This window comes from Hyla sarda, chromosome 9 (assembly GCF_029499605.1).
Source record: "Hyla sarda isolate aHylSar1 chromosome 9, aHylSar1.hap1, whole genome shotgun sequence".
Classification (NCBI taxonomy): domain Eukaryota; kingdom Metazoa; phylum Chordata; class Amphibia; order Anura; family Hylidae; genus Hyla; species Hyla sarda.
Window position 1 is genome coordinate 22257668 of NC_079197.1, and position 15037 is coordinate 22272704.

Consider the following 15037-nt stretch of genomic DNA (forward strand, 5'->3'; position numbering starts at 1 on the left):
CAGTGTCAAATATGCTGGGGATCGCAACGTGTGACCCTACCCTAAGGCTAAGCTCTCACTCAGTTTGTTTGGGACTGTCTCTTTAAACCAAAAACAATGTCAATTTCAGACCATATTCACACACCGTAAACAAAACAAAAAAATCTGTATTTAAAGATTTTTTTTTGTTTTGCATTTACAGCTGTAAAATGGAAGTAAAGCTAAAAGGTCTTTTTTTCCCCCTCAAATTATGGACATATTTTTATGATGTGTGAACATGGCCTTGGAGGACAAAAAAAACCAAAACATTTTAGACCTCTGTTTCTGCCATTTGGAACAATTTTTATGCTTCTAAATCGTTTGAGACTTTTTTTAAAAGTTTTTTTCAAACTACCAAAAACTTTTCAAAAAAAAAAAAAAAAATGATTTTTTGAAATGGAGATTTAGGTACCAAAATACATTGTAAAATACCAGACAACATGCGGGCGTATTTATGCCCTTACTTCAGTCCCACCCTCAGAGATGCGCTCTTGCTGTACAGAGGTGATGGCCTACTCAGCCAATATCCTATAGAGATGGGGTCCCGTCTTGGCCCGTGATTGGGTGAGGGGGCCGCCATCACTTCTCTTCAGCACCAGCACATCTCCCAGGGTGGGGGCCGGAGCACGCTGTGGAGAAGAGACAGAGCCTGAATTAGGATATAAGAGACAGGGCCCTGTACAGAAAATTGTGGGGTCCCAGATGGACCCCTGTGATCAGACACTTGATCCCTATACTTTGCATAGTGGATGAGTTTTATTAAGTAGAGTGCCTCTCAGGGTATGTTTTATGTCATTTTATTTCAATAAAATTAATCTGTATGCATATTAACAGACATTTTTCTGTTGGATTTAATGGGAAAAATACAGGATGTCAAAAAAGAAAATGTCCCAAAAACAGCCCATAAGCTGATTGAGAACATAGCCCAGTGTTTTCCAACCAGTTCTTAGCAAAACTACAACTCTCAGCATGCCCGGACAGCGAAAGGCCTGGTTGGTAGGACTATATGGAAACGTCATCATATAGTTACACTACACCTCTTTGCAGTTGTATGCTGCCACAAAGTTTCCATAAAACATACTGTATGGAAGTGACGCCATATAGCCCTGGAAAAAAATACAAGGAAAAAACACTAAAGGAATTTTACAGGTACAGAAAAAAATACAGAAAAATATTGCTGCTTTCCACCAAAGATCTTGCCACAGGCCGTGTGGAACTGCAGCTCAGCCGCATACACATGGATAGAGTTGTCTTTAAAAATGCAGCCACAGTGCTACATCTGGAGCAGCCTTAAAGGGGTACTCCGGCCCTAAGATATCTTATCCCCTATCCAAAGGATAGGGGATAAGATGTCTGGCCGCGGGGGTCCCGCCGCTGGGGACCCCAGCAATCTTGCATTCGGCACCCACCTCTTTGAGCTGCACGCAGCGCTGCCAGCTCACAAACAGCCAGGTGCCATTCACCGGAATATTGCGAGGTCAGGACTCCGCCCCCGTGTGACATCACGCCCCGCCCCCACTATGCAAGTCTATGGGAGGGGGCGTGACGGCCGTCACGCCCCCTCCCATAGACTTGCATAGCGGGGGCAGGGCGTGTCGTCACACGGGGCGGAGTCGAGACGTCACGATACTCTGGCACCATGGACGGCACCAGGCAGTTTGTGAGCTGGCAGCGCAGCGTGCAGCTTAAAGAAGTGGGTGCCGAATGCAAGATTGCGGGGGTCCCCAGCGGCGGGACCCCCGCGGTCAGACATCTTATCCCCTATCCTTTGGATAGGGGATAAGATGACTTAGGGCTGGAGTACCCCTTTAAGCTCTATGAACACTGCAGATAAACTCCGGGCAGGGATCCTGATGGTGGCCGGGCACTAGGAAAGTGCAGACATTGCTGATCCCAATAGCCAACAATGTATTCTGCTCTGTACTTTACACAAAGAATGAAGATTTTCTGCCACTGCGAGATTTTCTGTAATTCTGTACTGTTCATTGTGCAGCGGAATCCCATTGACTGCAATGCTGCCCCACTGTTGCACCCAAATTTTTTACACAGTCACATTTTGTCTAAAACACCCGTGCTAGTTCTAAACAAAAAAAATATTCTAGTTTTGTAATTTAATTAACATGTGCAAATCAGAATGGCTCCGGTAAAGTTACTTCATAAGGGGCTATGCTGCACTAGCTGCTGTTATTGGTCCTTTGGTCTCGTAGACTCCCTGCTCCACTTCTGTAGAATCTTCTCTGCTGCTTCCAGTGTTACGTCCTCCTGAGAAAACACACAGCATCAGTCATTACTGGGCTCACACTGCCCCCTAGTGTATGCACTCTATAATGCAACAAGTCAATTATCTTGCTATAGCACCAATTAATATTGCCGGAAAGTAAGCCTATCCTACATGAACCCCCCCATCCATCACATTAACCTCCCTGGCGGTATGATTCTGTCTGGAAATTTGTACCAAAAGCGGTACAATTTTTTGCACTGAATTTCACATCTCCCCCCCCCCGCCCATTTCACATCTCCCCCGTCACATTCCCCCTCCCTTGTCACATTCCCCCTCTCCCTTGTCACATCCCCCCGTCACATTCTCCCCCCTCCTTGTCACATTCTCCCCCCTCCTTGTCACATTCTCCCCCCTTGTCACATTCCCCCTTGTCACATTCTCCCCCTTCAGGGTTACATTCCCCTCCCCCTGTCACATCCCCCTCCTTGTCACATCCCCCCCCCTTCATGTCACATTCCCCTCCCCCCCTGTCACATCCACCCCTGTCACATTCCCCCCCCCCTTGTCACATTCCCCCCTTGTCACATGCCCCCCTCTGTCACATCCTCCCCTGTCACATTCCCCCCTCTGTCACATCCCCCCCTGTCACATCCCCCCCTCTGTCACATTCCCCCCCTGTCACATTGCCCCCTCTGTCACATCCCCCCCTGTCACATTCCCCCCTCTGTCACATCCCCCCCCTTCATGTCACATTTCCCTCCCCCCCTGTCACATTCCCCCTCTGTCACATTCCCCCCCTTGTCACATCCCCCCTGTCACATTCCCCCCCGTTACATCCCCCCCTCTGTCACATTCCCCCCCTGTCACATCCCCCCCCTTCATGTCACATTCCCCTCCCCCCCTGTCACATTCCCCCTCTGTCACATTCCCCCCCTTGTCACATCCCCCCCTCTGTCACATCCCCCCCCCTGTCACATCCCCCCCTGTCACATCCCCCCCCCTGTCACATTACCCCTCTTTGTCACATTCATCCCTCCCCCTTCTCACATTCTTGTCCGGCAGCAGGATACACTGGGTTTGCCGGGCAGATTTCAAACCTAGTGTATTTGCTGCAGAACAAGTCCTTTCCCCTTCAGCCAATCACAGGCTTTACACCACTGCGGCCTGTGATTGGCTGAAAAGGGAAAGGTCCTGTAAGATGAATAGTGAAGAGAGCAGGGACCAGAGCGCACGGAGGGGAACGGCATCTGCAGGGACCGGGATTAGGTGAGCAAAAGTTTTTTTTTATTTTACTACTTTTTCCTTTCACACTTAGCTCAGTGTTTTTCTAACAGGGTGCCTCCAGCTGTTGTGAAACTACTACTCCCAGCATGCCCGGACAGCCTTTGACTGTTCGGGCATGCTGAGAGTTGTAGTTTTGCAACAGCTGGAGGCCCCCTGGTAGGGAAACACTGACTTTTAGTATTTTTCTTTACCTGCTCTGGCCGTCCCCCGCAACGGGAGCCGACGAGAGCAGATAATCGCATGTTTTCCCGGAGGGGCTGCATCGCTATATCGCATTGCTTTTGCGATATATCGTGTAGCCCGGCTGGGAACTCTGCAATTCTACCCCGAGCGTGACTCGGGGTTACCGATCCTGGCAGGGAAGATTAACCCTGAGTCACGCTCGGGAATACCGCTCAGGAGGTTAAAATGAGCAAAACCCTTCTGAAAAAATGTAATTTATTGTATTGGCATCCCCAGAAATCTCATTGCCTGTTTGTTAGTGTGACTTTTCTCTAGTCATGACTGTGTTAAACTGAACAAATTCTACAATCCAGATCCCAAAATACAATCTGAGGAAACACGAGCTAAACATATTTACCTTTACAAAGCAAAACCTTATGTAGTTCTCAAACTGCTTCTTATGAGGGGCACTGTAGAAAGCGGAGACTGGTATAGCGGCCAATTGCTGCAAGGAGAAAGAAACAAGAGAAATTCCTATGAACGGTTTGAACTGACTGGCAAGTAGTAAAGCAGATCTAAGGTCAGAAATGAAAGGGTTATTTTATGTCTATTGGAAACTATTATAGGGGCACTAAAATGTTACGTAATAAAAACAACTTCCTTTTTTTTCGCCGTATAAGACGCACTTTTTCTTCCCCAAAACTGGGGGGGAAAAGTTGGTGCGTCTTATACGGCGAATACACCCCTATCGCGGCGGTCCCTGCGGCCATCAACGGCCGGGAACCGCGGCTAATACAGGACATCACCGATCGTGGTGATGCCCTGTATTAACCCTTCAGACGCGGCGATCAAAGCTGACCGCCGCGTCTGAAGGAAAAGTGACACTAACCCGGCTGTTCAGTTGGGCTGTTCGGGACCGCTGCGATTTCACCGTGGTGGTCCCAAACAGCCCGACTGAATAGCCGGGTTAGTGCTTACAGGACACTGGGAGGGACCTTACCTGTCTCCTCGGTTTCTTCTCCGTTCAGGGATCCCCTGTATGGCCAGCGCTCTCCTTCCTCGTCATCACGTCGTCGTGTACGTGCGTCGGCGTGCGTAACGACGTGATGGCGGCGACGGAGAGCGAGGATACCCGGCCGGCAGCAGAGACGTTCCGAAGCGACGGGGACACGGCGACAGCGATGGAGCGACATCAAATGCAGCGGTGACGGGTAGAGAGCGGCGGGGACACGTGAGTATTACCTCCTATGCAGTGGTCTTCAATCTGCGGACCTCCAGATGTTGCAAAACTACAACTCCCAGCATGCCCGGACAGCCAACGGCTGTCCGGGCATGCTGGGAGTTGTAGTTTTGCAACATCTGGAGGTCCGCAGGTTGAAGACCACTATTGGGTTCAAAATCTTTATTGTTTTAGATTTTGCACCTATAAATTGGGTGCGTCTTATACGCCGGTGCGTCCTATATGGCAAAAAATACGGTAATTTTCTAGCAGACAATCATACAATCGGTGAGATTGCAGTACCTGCTATTCATTTCCTGTCTGCTCCTCTGCATAAGGCTCTATGGTATAACACACCTCATTCTCCTCATTCGTCTCTAAATGTCTGTCCCAATAAAGATACAGATATATGTGGATGGACTCGCTACTAGAATGTGGTAGAAATACGGCCATCTGGATGAGACCTAAGCCAAAGGGAAGTGTGCCACCCCACCCAAACGTATAACCTTGGGTATTTTTAGATACATTAAAACTGGATCTCCCTAGTCAATTGTTTTTCCTTCATTTTTACTTACTTTATGTTTCATCATCCATCTTGTAAAGTAGTTATCATAAGGTACGCTGTGGTCGGTGGGAGGGGGAACCTCGGATTCTGAGTAGGAGAATGAAAACAGTCATGTTAACTGTGACACTGAAGCCCACATTAATGGGCAGGTAACTGGCTGCAAGAAGCCTCTTCTACTATTATGACTTCAGGATTGAGGAGTGAAAACTTACTGAAGCGAGATATGTCAGCGATCATAAAGTAAGAGCCTTGGGACATCATAGGTTTCATCCCCACCTCTGTAAGACAGTGGTAAAGCCGGTCCCGCTTCTTCTGCAGCTCATCCCGTAGCTGTACAAAGTAACAGTCCGGCTTTCCTAGCCTCTCCACTTCCTTCTGGAATCCTCGGGCCACTGCTTCCTACAGGACAAATTCACTGAACAGTCAAGAGGCAGACGGTTCTGCTTTCACCTAAATGAGATTATTTACCTATAGATCAGACTGACTTCCAGAAATCGATAGAACAAACATCCCCAAGCGTCGTGGTATTTGCTCTATTCCCCGAGCGTCGTGGTATTTGCTCTATAGATTTTTGGGAGTTTCCTATTCTTCCGAAAGAAGAGATTTCCAGCGCAGGATGAATGCAACAGGTTCTTTATTACGGATCACATGGAATGCACAGGTAACACCAACGCGTTTCGGGTCAAGCTGGACCCTTAGTCATGACATGTCAGTTATACAATAAGAACAGGCTTAAATAGTAAAAAATATGGTCACATGTGTGTGACATCACAAAGTTAAAAGCTCATACAAAAACATGGAAAAAATACACACTCAGAGACAAGGAAAACATGGAGATGGATAAATCAACATCCCAAACCACATCAAACGTATTCGAAAAGCCATATATAAAATATCTGTGGGCATTCGAAAACATACACTATCAGTGGCTATGTTTGGCTCTATGTCCGACAGCTTTCCTCTCTCCTAGTTATTCTACTGTTTTATAACTATTTCTATTGCCACTGATAGTGTATGTTTTCGAATGCCCACAGATATTTTATATATGGCTTTTCGAATACGTTCGATGTGGTTTGGGATGTTGATTTATCCATCTCCATGTTTTCCTTGTCTCTGAGTGTGTATTTTTTCCATGTTTTTGTATGAGCTTTTAACTTTGTGATGTCACACACATGTGACCATATTTTTTACTATTTAAGCCTGTTCTTATTGCATAACTGACATGCCATGACTAAGGGTCCAGCTTGACCTGAAACGCGTTGGTGTTACCTGTGCATTCCATGTGATCCGTAATAAATAACCTGTTGCATTCATCCTGCGCTGGAAATCTCTTCTTTCTGCATTGCTTGAACCGGGAACACTGCTGGCTAATCCAGGCGCAGGTGTAAGCATTCAGCCGAGGAGAGCCGTCATTTCTGCTTTGCTTTCCTATTCTTCCATTGAGCATCTACTTTATACCTACCAGTGTGCCCACCGTATGATATATAGATTACAAGAGTTGGCGTGAGACAGCACCGTGGACCAACCTCCGTGCATGTGAAACACCCAGGCAGCCAGCCTGGTATTAGTGTATGCAAAGTCCAGGAATCACAGCACCAATAGGTCAAGGATCTTCATAAGCTGGTTTCTTTATTCACCCCAAAAGTTACAACGTTTCGGCAACAATAGCCTTTATCAAGCATATATAGATTATATTGACTGTACATGGCAATGAACAGCATCCTATACTGTTAAATAAGATTTACAACATGCTGTAATCTCGGAAGCATTTAAAGGGATACTCCGGTGCTCAGAACACTTAAAGCCGGAGGCTGTGATCATGACATTACGGCCATGCCCCCACCATTCATGTCTATTGGAGGGGGCGTGTAGACCGACACACGCCCCCTCCCATAGACATGAATGGAGGGAGCATGGCGTGACACCACGAGCGGGCGTGGTCGTGATGTCACGACCACTGCCGCAGGAATCCGGCATTTGTTCAGAATGTTAGGTGCTGTGGGATATCGCGCGGGGGGGGGGGGGGTTGGGTCCCAGCAACGGGACCCCTGCGATCAGACATCTTATCCCCTATCCTTTGGATAGGGGATAAGATGTATAGCAGCAGAGTACCCCTTTAAAGGAATCTTCATAGATGAGCAAGTATCAGATATCCAGTAAACACTCATTGCTGTTGATGTGCAGTACACATAGATTTATTTCTGGCCGTCAGTGATGTATTTGGTCTTTTAGTCTTCTTAAAGTGTATCTCTAATGGACTTCTGAAATGTCACAGAGACATGTTAGATGTTTGGATCAGCCCCCGGACCCCCACCGATTGCTGGAACTGAGGGACAGAAGTGATTGGCTGAGCACTGTGCCCCTCTGTTCCTGCTCAGCGCTCCTCAATAAGTACTTGGTTTTCTCATGGGAGCCAAGGAGAAGCAGAGTTTATGGACTCGGAACAGGTTTCAGACTATCAATGAGTCCATACTAAGTGATCTCGCCGAAAACAAAGGGGCACCGCTGAGCGTTTCTGCCTCTCAATTCTGAAACTAAACTTCTGACACGTCCACTTTGGATGAATTCCGCCTCAAATTAAAGCCCATGGACTTCTATGGGATTCCGCACTCCCATTCACACTTCTGAATTTCCGCAAGCGGAAATTCAGAAGTGTGAATGGGAGTGCGGAATCCCTTAGGAGTCTATAGGTTTTTATTTAAGGCGGAATTCCGCAAGTGGATATTCTGCTGTGTGAATAGACCCTAAAGGTGTGTCCGGTCTTTTCTCTGTTAGGCTGCATTCACACCACATTTTTGCAATACAGTTCCCGTATGCATTTTCAATTTGAAAACCGTACAGAACCGTATTAAAAACCGTATGCATTGACTCTCCATTGAAAACCGTATGCCAAACGATGCATTCCGGTTGCATCCGTTTTGCGTCTTGTCCGTTTTTTTTCCCTGTACCCAAAACCGTAGCCTACCGCGGTTTCTGGTCCGGGTGAAAAAACGTATACGTTTTTTAAAACCGTACAGAACCGTATGTGTGTACGGTTCCATCCGGTTTGCACCATACAGTTTTTGACTTTGCACAGTTTTTTTTTTGGGGGGGGGGGGGAATTTCAATCACACAAGTGAAACTTTATTCATAATGGAGTGAAAAGTTAAAGGGGTATTCCATGAAAAATCTTCTATTTTTTTTATATCAACTGGCTCCAGAAAGTTAAACAGATTTGTAAATTACTTCTATTAAAAAATCTTAATCCTTCCAATAATTATCAGCTGCTGAAGTTGAGTTGTTCTTTTCCATCTGGCAACAGTGCTCCCTGCTGACATCTCTGCTTGTCTCGGGAACTGCGCAGAGTAGAAGAGGTTTGTAATGGGCATTTGCTTCTACTCTGGACAGTTACCGAGACAGATGTCATCAGAGAGCACTTAGACAGAAAAGGACAACTCAACTTCAGCAGCTCATAAGTACCTAAAGGATTAAGATTTTTTAATAGAAGTCATTTACAAATCTGTTTAACTTTCTGGAGCCGGAGTGGTCAGCTTCTGTAAGAAGAGTCTTTCACGCTCGTACTCTTACCTGGGCACCAGTTGCACAGTGATAGTAAGAATTCTGATGTACAGTTCTTAGATGTTTAAGAAGACCATCTGGCCCAAAGGCCCAGCCAACCTGTAACAGAGAATACGCTTTGCTTCAAAGTAGGAAAGAAAAACAACAGAAGGTTCTAATGGTTGTCAGTGATCACAGTAGGCAATAAGAGAAGGATCAGACATATCTGATTTTAACTGCCCGATCATTTTGTTCTCAGGGAGATAAGACTACAGGAAGTTCTTTTCTTTTTGAATTTCCTTTCTGTCTGACCACAGTGCTCTCTGCTGACACCTCTGTCCATGTCAGGAACTGTCCAATGCAGGAGAGGTTTGCTATGGGGATTTGCTCTTGCTCGGGACAGTTCCTAAAATGGAGAGAGGTGTCAGCAGAGAGCACTGTGGTCAGACAGAAAGGAAATTCAAAAAGAAAAGAACTTCCTCTGGAGCATACAGCAGCTGATAAGTCCTGGAAGGATTAAGATTTTTTAATAGAAGTCATTTACAAATCTGTTTAACTTTCTGGCACCAGTTGATTAAAAAAAAATCTAAGTACCCCTTTAAGACTATGGCTGTCCGTACACATTAGATAGGTGTCAGACCTGTTTGGCCAACTGCTCTCTCTCTCTCTCTCAATCCCATTATGCACATGCAGGCTCATCTTTGGCAATCTAATTGGGGTCAGAAGAGTACATTGCTGCCAGAAACCTCTGGAGTTTGCTTATTCCCCTTCAAAACAATTGTATTGGCCATGATGATATCCAACAGCCCAACATCCCTGACAACTACCTCCTGAAATTGGCCTACTTCTCCGCAACACACATTAGATTGTTGGCTAGTCCGAAACCCTTACTAAATCAGCATTAAAGGGGCACTCCAGTGGGAAATATTTTTTTTATTTTTTTTTTTTAAATCAACTGGTGCCAGAAAGTTAAACAGATTTGTAAATTACTTCTATTAAAAAATCTTTTCCCTTCCAGTACTTTTTAGCAGCTGTATACTACAGAGGAAATTCTTTTCTTTTTGAATTTCTTTTTTTGTCTTGTCCACAGTGCTCTCTGCTGACACCTGATGCCCATAACAGGAACTGTCCAGAGCAGGAGAAAATCCCCATTGCAAACCTATGCTGCTCTGGACAGTTCCGGATACGGACAGAGGTGTCAGCAGAGAGCACTGTGGACAAGACAAAAAAGAAATTAAAAAAGAAAATAATTTCCTCTGTAGCATATAGCTGCTAAAAAGTACTGGAAGGGTAAAGATTTTTTAATAGAAGTTATTTACAAATCTGTTTAACTTTCTGGCACCACTTGATCTAAAAAAAAAAATAAAAAAAATGTTTTCCACCGGAGTACCCCTTTAAGGTTTATGGCCGGCCTTAATCCACTTTTCATTCTGAAATATAACTCAATAGCCAAAACAATAAACAGTATATTTACCTTCCATCCAGTGGCGCTGAATGTCTTGCCAGCACTTCCTATAGTAATGGTTCGGTCCCACATTCCCGGGAGACTAGCTGGGGACATTGAGAGGAGTATGGTTAATGCCCGTACACCCTGCAAACAAACAAGATTCCCCTTTCCAACATCTTTTTGGCAGATTTGAATAAGGGTGCATTCACACCACGGTTTGGAGATATGGGGGAGATTTATCAAAACCTGTCCAGAGGAAAACTTGCCCAGTTGTCCATAGCAACCAATCAGATCGCTTCTTTCATTTTTAACAAGGCCTCTGCAAAATGAAAGAAGCGATCTCATTGGTTGCTATGGGCAACTGGGCAACTTTTCCTCTGGACGGGTTTTGATAAATCTCCCCCATGGAGCAGATAAGACAGACAGCACTTCTATTATTGGCTTCATATACACAGAACGCAAGTTAGGCTGCGTTCACACCACGTTTTTGCAATACAGTTCCTGTATCAGCTTTTTGATGAAAAAACGGATTCCTCAAAACCAGACTGTACCAAACCTGTGTACAAATTTTATCCCGTATACGGTTAAAAAAATGATGTCCGGTTGCATCCGTTTTTTAAGAAAAAAACCTATACGTTTTTAAAGGGGTTATCCAGGAAAAAACTTATTTTTATATATATCAACTGGCTCCAGAAAGTTAAACAGATTTGTAAATTCTATTAAAAAATCTTAATCCTTTCAGTACTTATGAGCTTCTGAAGTTAAGATTATTCTTTTCTGTCTATGTGCTCTCTGATGACACGTGTCTCGGGAAACGCCCAGTTTAGAAGCAAATCCCCATAGCAAACCTCTTCTAAACTGTCCGGTTCTCGAGACATGTGTCATCAGAGAGCACTTAGACAGAAAAGAACAACCTTAACTTCAGCAGCTCATAAGTACTGAAAGGATTAAGATTTTTTTAATAGAAGTCATTTACAAATCTGTTTAACTTTCTGGAGCCAGTTGATGTGTAAAAAAAAGTTTTCTCCTGGATAATCCCTTTAACTTTTCACTCCATTATGAATAAAGTTTCACTAGTTTGAAATTCCAAGAAAAAAAAACTGCGCAAAGTCAAAAACAGTATGGTGCAAACCGGATGGAACCGTATGCACAAACGGTTCTGTAAGGTTCCCATTGACTCCCATTAGAGATGAGCGAATTTACAGTAAATTCGATTCGTCACGAACTTCTCGGCTCGGCAGTTGATGACTTATCCTGCGTAAATTAGTTCAGCTTTCCGGTGCTCCGGTGGGCTGGAAAAGGTGGATACAGTCCTAGGAGACTCTTTCCTAGGACTGTATCCACCTTTTCCCACCCACCGGAGCACCTGAAAACTGAACTAATTTATGCAGGAAAAGCCATCAACTGCCGAGCCGAGAAGTTCGTGACGAATCGAATTTACTGTAAGTTCGCTCATCTCTAACTCCCATGTTAAAAAAAAAAAAAAACATATAAAGTTTAATACGGTTTTTCACCCGGACCAAAAACCGTGGTAGGCTACGGTTTTGGGTACGGGAAAAAAAAAGGACAAAACCGTACAAGATGCAAAACGGATGCCACCGGATGCATCGTTTGGGATACGGTTTTCAATGGGGAGTCACTGCATACGGTTTTCAATATGGTTCCCTACGGTTTTCACATTGAAAACGTATACGGGGACTGTATTGCAAAAACGTGGTGTGAACCCACCCTTACATAATAAACCCATGAAGTCCCCAATGCTAATGGGAACCCTCCCTAAAGGTCTTCTGAGACCAATACTAGCAGTGTGTATGCAGACCTTGTAGGACGCTGCAGCTGCTTCACCCCATCGGATGCTTGTCACACTTACCAATTCGTGTATGTTGGTTCCCATCGTACACCAGCCATTCATACACTTCATCAGAGAAACATATAAGGTCATATTTCACGCAGATATTAGCAATTTCCTCCAGCTCCTCTTTACTGAATACCTGCAAAAGCAAGAAAGTAATGTAAGTCCTTAGAGCGGTGTTTCCCACCCAGGGCGCCTCCAGCTGTTGCCAAACTACAACTCCCAGCATGCCCGGACAGCCAAAGGCTGTCCGGGCATGCTGGGAGTTGTAGTTTTGCAACAGCTGGAGGCACCCCGGATGGGAAACACTGCCTTAGAGATTGATTTTAAAGGGGGTTTCTTCCACAAAACACACTCATCCCCTATTTGTAGTAGTAGAGAAATAAGACATAATAAGGGGTTGTCCAGTGATTTCTGACCAATCTTCCAGTTTTGGGGTGGAAAAAGCATTGGGTCATCTGAACAATCTGGATTATAGGAATGTCACTATTAATTTTCAGGTTTAGCAACACATGATAATCTCATTATCACCGTGACCTATATTGGGCATATTTCCTAGGATTATACTTAAAGGGGTACTCCGCCCCTAGACATCTTATCCCCTATCCAAGGATAGGGGGATAAGATGTCTGATCGCAGGGGTCCCGCTGCTGGGGACCCCCGCAATCTCACCTGCAGCCCCCGAGTCATCAGCTCTTGGGAGCTAGGTTTGTTACCACGCCCCCTCCCATAGACTTGCATTAAGGGGGTGGGGTGTGACGTCATGAGGGGCGGAGTCATGACGTCACGTACCGCCTGTCATCAGCCACAGATCAAACTTAGCTCCGGAGAGCTGATGACTCGGGGTGCTGCAGGAGAGATCCCCAGCAGCGGGACCCCTGCGATCAGACATCTTATCCCCTATCCTTGGATAGGGATAAGATGTCTAGGGGCGGAGTACCCCCTTAAAGGAGTAGTCCAGTCCTGAAAAACGTATCCCCTATCCTTAGGATAGGGGATAAGTTTCAGATTGCAGGGGGTCCGACTGCTGGGACCCCCCGCAATCTCTTGTGCGGGGCCCCGGCAGCGGTAAGGGGGTGTGTCGACAACCGCATAAAGTGGCAGCTGACACACCCCCTCAATACAACTCTATGGCAGATCCGGAGATTGCTGAAGGCAGCGTTCCAGCTCTGCCATAGAGTTGTATTGAGGGGGCGTGTCACTGCTTCATGTGGTGGTCAACACGCCCCCTTCCCACGGTCTGCCGGGGCCCCATATGGGGGATTGCTGGGGGTCCCAGCGGTCTGAAACGTATCCCCTATCTTTAGGATAGGGGATAAGTTTTTAAGGACTGGACTACTCCTTTAATACAGCATACAGTGGTATATTTATCATATCATGATGAAATTCTATCTCTCCACTCTCACTTACTTTTCCCAGTGGATTATTTGGGGTGTTTAACACAATAATTTTAGTATTTTTATTGATCTTTGCTTCCAGCTCAGTAGGGTCCAACCGCCAGTCACCGCTATTTGGGGGTTTTCCATCATCTGCAGGCTAACCAAAAAGAGAAGAGGTAATTAGAAAGGCCTGTTATACATTCATGGCTCATGGTAGTAGAGAAGAAAATGTCATACAGCTTAATATCTCTACAAGATAAATGCATAAATGTTACTCAACTATAAACTGCAATACTGTTTCATGTAGTGACTGTCACGTTGAGCAGGTATATGTGCAGCCCTCAGGTCACCCACAGCCTCTATCCCTGTCTACTTGATCATATACCCTAAGTGAAAGACCCCCAACTGGACGACGGACCCTATACTGAATGAGTGCAAACACAGTACAAATTCCAGGGATCAGGCTAGGACACAGTGGGTTAAGGACAAACTAAACAGCAAACCGGAAAAATACAAGAAGCACAAACTAAACGTACAAGCAATGTTAACTAGCTGGGTCCGTAACAGAGATAGTGTTGCCGGATGCCGGGACCAAAAGCCATTGGGCCAGACTCCAAACCCCCAGGTCTGGGAGCGTTACAGATGCAGGGGAGACATCAGGGTAAGGAATGATGCTCATTGCATACACAGGAGGAAACAGAACTGCTAAGTCCTAGGAGAGGCGCGAATGTAACCGTAACCCCCCCCCCCCTCCTTTTACAAGGGGCCACCAGACCCTTTAACCCTGGTGTGGGTTTGTCTGGATGAGAGTTGTAAAAACTCCCTAACAAGGGTACTCCTCTCTGGGCCATTACCTTTCCAATGTACAAGATATTGAATAGAATTTTGCACTTTACAAAGGATTTTAGAGACGTCATATTCAAGTTCTTCCATTTCAACCGGAGGGGGAGGGTTGTGGACAGGAGCAAGGGAGGGGACATGTTTCTTAAGCAAAGGACGATGGAAAGCATTAAAAATCTTAAAGGGGTACTCCGCTGCTCAGTTTTTGGGACAAAATGTTCAGAGACGGTGTCGGGAGCTCGTGACATCATAGCCATGCCCCCTCAATGCAAGTCTATGGGAGGGGGCTTGACGGCTGTCACGCCCCCTCCCATAGACTTGCATTGAGGGGGGGGTGATGTCACGAGGGGGCGGGGCTATGACGTCACAAGCTCCACGCTCTAAGCGTTTAGAACATTTTGTACCCCTTTAAGGCAAGCCTGGTAGACTTGTAGCAGATAAACAAGATCAATAACATTTTATGAAAAGGGTTTCAGCAGAAGGAAGCTTTTCCAATGGAACTAAATTAGATAG

At 45.7% G+C, this 15037-nt stretch overlaps 1 protein-coding gene across 7 annotated transcripts in view; it reads right to left on the reverse strand.

Annotated features, from left to right (window-relative positions):
* KYAT1 (kynurenine aminotransferase 1) overlaps positions 1–15037 on the reverse strand; it is a 46414-nt gene that overhangs the window by 8731 nt on the left and 22646 nt on the right. For 6 of the 7 annotated variants that reach the window (XM_056540311.1, XM_056540309.1, XM_056540313.1 and 3 more), the window contains 8 exons: positions 13716–13841; positions 12324–12444; positions 10481–10557; positions 9037–9126; positions 5682–5868; positions 5480–5556; positions 4104–4190; positions 1800–2280 (listed from right to left, as the gene is read on the reverse strand). In XM_056540311.1, coding sequence (XP_056396286.1) covers positions 2203–2280; positions 4104–4190; positions 5480–5556; positions 5682–5868; positions 9037–9126; positions 10481–10557; positions 12324–12444; positions 13716–13841 — 843 coding nt within the window. In that variant the 3' untranslated portion in view covers positions 1800–2202. Of the gene's footprint in view, positions 1–1799; positions 2281–4103; positions 4191–5479; positions 5557–5681; positions 5869–9036; positions 9127–10480; positions 10558–12323; positions 12445–13715; positions 13842–15037 lie in introns of those variants that run through there. The other variant, XM_056540308.1, reaches the window with a different exon arrangement.